This window comes from Cebus imitator, unplaced genomic scaffold (assembly GCF_001604975.1).
Source record: "Cebus imitator isolate Cc_AM_T3 unplaced genomic scaffold, Cebus_imitator-1.0 Scaffold454, whole genome shotgun sequence".
Classification (NCBI taxonomy): Eukaryota; Metazoa; Chordata; class Mammalia; order Primates; family Cebidae; genus Cebus; species Cebus imitator.
Window position 1 is genome coordinate 715093 of NW_016107769.1, and position 6936 is coordinate 722028.

Sequence of the window (6936 nt, forward strand, 5' to 3'; positions counted from 1 at the left end):
AAACTCTGACAGTTGAAAAGCCACAAAGCCAGACAATATAAAAGAAATGAGATACACACATACCAAATGATATAGTTTGGCTCTTGTCTCCAGTTAAATTTCATGTCAAATTGTAATTCCCAGTGTTGGGGGCGGGACCTGGTGGGAGGTGACTGGATCATGAGGGTGGATTTATCTCTTGCTGTTCTTGTGATAGTGAATGAGTTCTCACGAGATCTGGTTGTCAAAAAGTGCGTAGCACTTCTCCCTTTGTGCTCTCTCTCTCATGCTGGCTATGTTAAGATGTGTTTGCTTCCCCTTCACCTTCTGCCATGATTATCAGTTTCCCAAGGTCTCTCCCGCCATGCTTTCTGTGTAGCCTGTGGAACTGTGAATCAGTTAAACCTCCTTTTTTTTGTAAACTACCCAGTCTTAGGTACTCCTTTATAGTAATGTGAGAACAGACTAACACATAAAATCGGTTCCTGCAGTGGGGCATTGTTATAAAGATACCTGCAAATGTATAATTGACTTTGGAACTGGGTAATGGTCAAAGATGGAAATAGTTTGCAGGAATCAGAAAAAGACAGGGAGATGAAGGAATGTCTGGAACTTCCTAGAGACTTCTCAAATAGTCGTGACCATTGATAGTAATGCTGATAGTAATATGGACACCTAAGTCCAGGCTAAGGTGGTCTCATATGGAGATGAGGAACTTATTGGGAACTGGAGTAAAGGTCACTCTTGCTATGCGTTAGCACAGAGGCTGGCATCATTGTGCTCTGCTCTAGAGATCTGTGAAACTCTAAACTTGAAAGAGATGATTTGGGGTATTTGGTGGAAGAAATTTCTAAGCAGCAAAGCATTCAAGATGAAGCCTGGTTGCTTCTAACACTCATGTGTTTGCAAAGAGATGGTCTGAAATTGGAACTTATATTTAAAAGGAAAGCAGAACATAAAAATTTGGAAAATTTGCAGCCCAACTATGTGGTAGAAAAGAAAAACCCATTTTCTGGGGAGGAATTCAAGCCACCAGCTGTGTAAATTTGCATAAGTAAAGTAGAGTCTAATTTTAATATTCATGACAATGGGGAAAATGCCTTCAGAGCATTTCAGGCCTTTTTGGCAGCCTTTCACATCACAGGCCTGGAGGCCTGGGGTGAAAAATGTATTCATGGACCAGGCCCAGGGTCCTGATGCCCTTTGTAGCCTCAGGACAAAACACCCTGCATCCCAGCTTCTCAGGCTCCAGGTGTGGCTAGAAGGAATCAAGATAGAGCTCAGGGCATTGTTTCAGAGGGAGCAAGCCCCAAGACTTGGTAGCTTCCATGTAGTGTTGGGCCTGCAGGTGTGCAGAAGGCAAGTGTTGAGGTTTGAGAGCCTCTACTTAGATTTCAGAAGGTGTATAGAAATGCCTAGATATCCAGGCTGAAGTCTGCTGCAGGGCAGAGCCTTCATGAAGAACCTCTACTGAGGCAGTGCAGAGGAGAAATGTGGGTTTGGAGCCCCCACACAGAGTCCCCACTGGGGCATTGCCTAGTGGAGCTGTGAGAAAAAGACCACCGTCCTCCAGACACCAGAACGGTAGATACACCAGCAATATGCACTGTGTACCTGGAAAAGATGCAGGCACTCAATGCCAGTCTGTGAAAGCAGTAAAGCCACAGGGACAGAGTGTCCCAAGGCCTTGAAAGCCCACCCCTTGCAGCAGTATGACATGGATGTCAGACATGCAGTCAAATGAGATTATTTTTGAACTTTAAGATTTAATGACTTCCCCGCTGGGTTTTGGATTTGCATGGGCCCTGTAGTCCATTTGTTTTGGCTGATTTCTCGCTCTTGGAATGGGTCTACTTACCCAATGCCTGCACCCCATTGTATCTTGGAAGTAACTAACTTCTTTTGATTTTACAGGTTCATAGGCAGAAGGGAATTACCTTGTCTCAGATGAGACCCTGGACTTGGAATTTTGAGTTTATGCTACAATTACTTAAGACTTTTGAGGACTGTTGGGAAGGCATGATTGTGTTTTGAAATGTGAAAGGGAACTGTGAATTGTGAGGTGTCAGGGGTGGAATGATATGGCTTGGCTTTGTGTTCTCTCCCAAATCTCATGTCAAATTGTAATTCCCAATGCTGGGGAGAAACCTAATGGGAAGTGACTGAATCATGGGGTCAAATTTTCCCCTTGCTGTTCTCAAGATATTGAGTGTGTTGTTACAAGCTCTGGTTGTTTAAAAGTGTATAGAACTTCCCCATTTGTTCTCTTTCTCCTTCTTATGTGAAGATGTGCTTGCTTCCCCTCCCAAGCAGCAAAACTTCCCGTGATTGTAAGTTTTCTCAGGCCTCCCCAGCCATGCTTCGTGTACAGCCTGCAGAACTGTGAGTGAATTAAACCTCTTTTTTTTTTTTTTTTTTTTTTTTTTTTTTTTAAATTTTTTTTTTTTTTTTTTTTTTTTTTTTTTTTTTTTTTTTTTTTTTTTTCTTTTCTTTTCTTTTTTTTCTTTTTTTTGAGATGGAGTTTCGCTCTTGTTACCCAGGCTGGAGTGCAATGGCGCGATCTCGGCTCACCACAACCTCCGCCTCCCGAATATCTGGGACTACAGGTGCACACCACCATGCGCAGCTAATTTTTGTATTTTTTTGTAGAGATGGGGTTTTACCATGTTGACCAGGATGGTCTCAATCTGTTGACCTCATGGTCCACCTGCCTCGGCCTCCCAAAGTGCTGGGATTATAGGCGTGAGCCACCGTGCCTGGCCCAGGTAGTTCTTTATAGCAATGTGAGAATGGACTAATAAACCAACACATATTTTATGTGTCCCAGCTTGAGTGCTTAGTTAAGCCCATTGCCTTGGAGAAGGTGCCAAGTAAAGAGAAAAGCTATTACAATTTATGCTGTAGAAAAATTGTTAATCATTCATAAAAACATTCCTGTTATATTGTTAGTTGAAAAAAAAGATCACAAAACAATATGCAGTTCATAGTTACAGTTTTGAATAAAAAATATATATATTCATACATGTTGAATAAAAGGCCGAGTAATACTCTGTAATATTAAATATTAATATGGTTTATTGGTTTTAATTATCTCTTTTAGCTTTTTTATGTTTTCTGGGTTTTCATCAATGAACATGAATTAGATTTTTATTCACATGTAACCAATATATGCTACGGAAAACAAAGTGAAGAAAGGATCAGAGAGAATGGGCTGAGCCTTTCTTCAGCAGTTGCATTAGATGTAATGGAATTCACCAGTATGTCATCATACTTGAAATTTCTATAAGATTCTCTTCAGGCAGGTTATGGCACCATCTTAAGGAGGCCACTGCTTAAAGGTAAATAGATTATGTGGGGGTAGAATAACCCAAGAACTCACGGGTATTCATTCACAAAGACAATAGTCTTGAAGGTAGAGGATACAGAGAGATGCAGTACATTAGTGGTAGTGATGAAGGAGGGTTCACTTATTGCCAAAGGAAGGTATAGTAGTGAGTAAACAAGCACCATGGTTACAGATCATTGTTAAAGTTTGCCAATATTACAGCTTCATAAGGAAAGCTGGATTCATAACTTATGTTCATATTTCATTGTGATGTTTGCCTCTATGAGTTTTAAAACCAATTAAATATTCTTCCAGGAAAGTTCCATTGTATAATGACATTTCATTTTTATAACCACATTTTATTAATTTCTCAGTCAGTCAAATAGAGAGGGAAAATAATTTCCCTCAGAAAGTCACAATAGATATGATATAAAATTTTGATGGAAGTTAACTTCTTTGCTTATACATTGTGTAGGATTGGGGGGGTCATGGGGTTGGGAAGATCCAGGGGCACAAGATAAGTAGAATTTTCTTTTTTTTTTTTTATTTNTCCCCCCAAAAAGAAATAATGAGCAGTGTCTCCACTTTAAACCCTGCCTGACCTTGAAACTATGTCTAATACAGAAACACACAACTAGCCTGGACAACACAGCAAGACCCCATCTCTACAGAAATATTAAAAGTTTAGCCAGGCATGGTGGCATGTGCCTGTAACCCCAGCTACTTGGGAGGGTGAGGCAGAAGGATGGCTTGAGCCCAGGAATTTGAAGCTTCACTGAGCTATGATCATGCAGCTGCCCTCCAGCCTGGACAACACAGCAAGACTCTACCTCAAAAAAAGAAAAAAAAAAAAAGAAACACATACAGTTCAGTCCCTAGAAGTATCTTCACAATGGTCCATACTGCCTTACTATGCTTTACAACTTTTAATTTTAGGACAGGAAAATAACATTAAATATAGAAAACAAAAATTGAACATTTATTCGCCACTCAAAAGAAATACTATGCATATAGGGGAAGAGATTAAATATAAACACAGCAAGTTCCACCCCAGTCCTGTTTGTCCAAGGCTGCATGGTCAAATGGAATCTTGAAGAGAACAGCTGGACAACAGACGACCTGTCAGCGACGTCTCCGGTCTGGACTTCTGCTGCGTCTTCGGCCACCTCTAGGGAAAAAAGCAGCAGGGAGAAAAGTCCATTAGAGGGACATAATACTACGCCCTCATTCTGTTTCATTTGTATTCCCTTCACCCAAACAGTGTTTGCCCTCTTCATTTTACCTCCTCTTGCCTTTTGGTGGACCCCGAACAAAACACCAGTCAACGCTGATTGGCTGTCCCATCAAATCTTGGCCATTGAGTCCCTCCATAGCAGCCTGGGCCTCCTTGTATGTTTCATACTCAACTAGAGTATACCCCTTAAGATATCCTGTTCGCCTGTCGAGGTTGAGGTGAATGTTTTTAATTTCCCCATATTCTGCGAATTTGTGGTGTATATCTTCTTCAGTGGCTTCTTCGTGGACTCCAGTAACAAAGAGAATCCAGCCTTCAACAGAGCGTTGTGGTCCGGGTTCATCGCCATCCTGCTCCACGCTGTCATAATCCTCACGCATCCGCGCTCGGGACCCCTCTTCGGAGCCAAAGCCGCGGCCCTTCCGTTTCTTCGCTTTTTCTTTTAGTTTGTGAATGCTCTCGTCCCCATCCTCATCCATGGCGAAATCTTCGCCCCCGGCCTCGTGAAGATCTAGCACGTCCGCCATCTTGCCTTTGATGGAGATCTCGTCTGTCTAGAATTTTCTTTACTCTAGACCTAGGGCAAGGCTGTCATCTGTGATTTGATTGGTTGTAGAGGCATTTAAATGATTTTCTATTTTTCCATTGTAGTCAAGGCAGTGTGACAGTGATGATACATGAAGCATTAGTATTTCTAGGTATTTCCAGTTATAAGTTATTTTAAATCCATTATTTCTCTTTTGTTGCATTAAATAATTTCATTTTTTGCCGGAGTGTAACACTCTGTGCAGAAGAAATAAATATAAATTGCCTTCAGTCTTAACTTTTTAAATAATTAATCACAAACCTCAATCAACAGCCTTAGTGGAGAGGAACAGTCATCTGGAAAAAAAAAGATCACTTTTTTTGGCTTTGGAACACATTATATGAGAAATTTTTCTTTACTCCAATCTATTTATCTTTCTAAAAATACCCAACTGTGTAGATAATGAATTACATTTATATCATATGATTAAATAAATCTCTTGGTGAAAGATAGCTTGCTACAGGTGCCTAACACTCATCTTCTCTACAATGAAAGGGCCGAAAACAGCAATTAAATAACCATATGCAGAATGAAGCTTCTAAGAAAGAACATTGAAATTCAGCAGGAAAGTGACAGGGACGCTCTGATGCAAGAAAAGAGAGGTAAACAAAGCAGGAAGCAGCTAGCTAAGCCAGGATCAACTTGTAGCCAGGAGAAACTCCCCATTGTGGGGAAAAGGTAAGTGAGGGATCCCCAGTGTTACACATTCCCACCATGAAAGCCTGCCACCCTAACTATAGGAGAGCATCTTGACCCTTGCAAATCCTGATACTAGTATAGGGAACTGCCTAGAGTCCACTTAATGACAATGTTCCAAAGAGGGAGTCTGTACTGTATCCCACACCTCTACTGAAGACCCATAAAGTTGTACTATGGTGACATTTGATGGCTCATACCCCACCAGGCTTCATTTTTTCTTGATTCTCAATAGATCCTGCACCTTCACATCCTAAGAGCTCCATTCACATCCTTCCACATTTATCCAAAAAGCTCTAGCAACATGACACCAGATGGTGGTCCTAATGGTGTATCTGGGTTGCCAGCAATCTAGCCCACACAAAGACCATCTCCTCAGGGATTGGATAGTGCAGTGTACCAGGAAGGCTGGCTCCAGGACAAAGGGCACTGAAGTATGTGCTCCCTGGAGTCTGAGAGCCACCTGCCTGAGATTACTGCCACTGTGAGCAACAACATCCCTTTTAGTGGCAGGGCTACCACATAGATAAACACACTTTCAGGGTACCTGGGGACAGACTCACCCACATACCATTCCAAGAGCTGCTTCTGTTGGCACCTGCATGTGTCATTATGGGGTGTGAGGACCAACTCACCCTACCTGGCACTATTGGCACCTGTGCATAACCTCAAGAATCATGATGAAAGGCCCACCTTGACCACCACATCAGCACTCATGTACACTATCCAGAGGCCTGAGAACAGGCCTTCCCAACTCATGCTGACAGTGCCTAAACATGTAATCCAGGAGCTTAGAGACTGACCCACACTGTCTACCAGTGTGTGTTTGTACACATCATCCAGCTGCTTAAGGAGAGACTGACTCTGCCCACACCTACTACTGCTAGTGGCCTTATGTGTCATCCAAGGGCCTAAGGATTGACTCACCCCACCTGCCACCACCAGGGTCCACATACACATTCCAGATACCTGAGGAGGGCATGACACTCCTGCCATTTTCACCTGCACATACCTCCCAGAAGCCTATGGACTGGCTGGCTCAGCCCACTGCTACTACAGCTACACATCTGCCACTTGGGGGTCCAAGGGTTCACCTACCACATCCACTGCAACCAG

At 42.4% G+C, this 6936-nt stretch overlaps 1 protein-coding gene across 1 annotated transcript; it reads right to left on the reverse strand.

Annotated features, from left to right (window-relative positions):
- Positions 1-4262: 4262 nt before the first annotated feature.
- LOC108291449 (RNA-binding protein 8A-like) lies at positions 4263-5088 on the reverse strand. Its single transcript, XM_017511842.2, has 2 exons — positions 4587-5088; positions 4263-4472 (listed from the first exon to the last, which is right to left on the reverse strand). The coding sequence occupies exons 1-2, from the start codon at positions 5063-5065 to the stop codon at positions 4427-4429; spliced, it is 525 nt and encodes a 174-aa protein (XP_017367331.1). The 5' UTR covers positions 5066-5088; the 3' UTR covers positions 4263-4426.
- Between the last annotated feature and the right edge of the window lie 1848 nt (positions 5089-6936).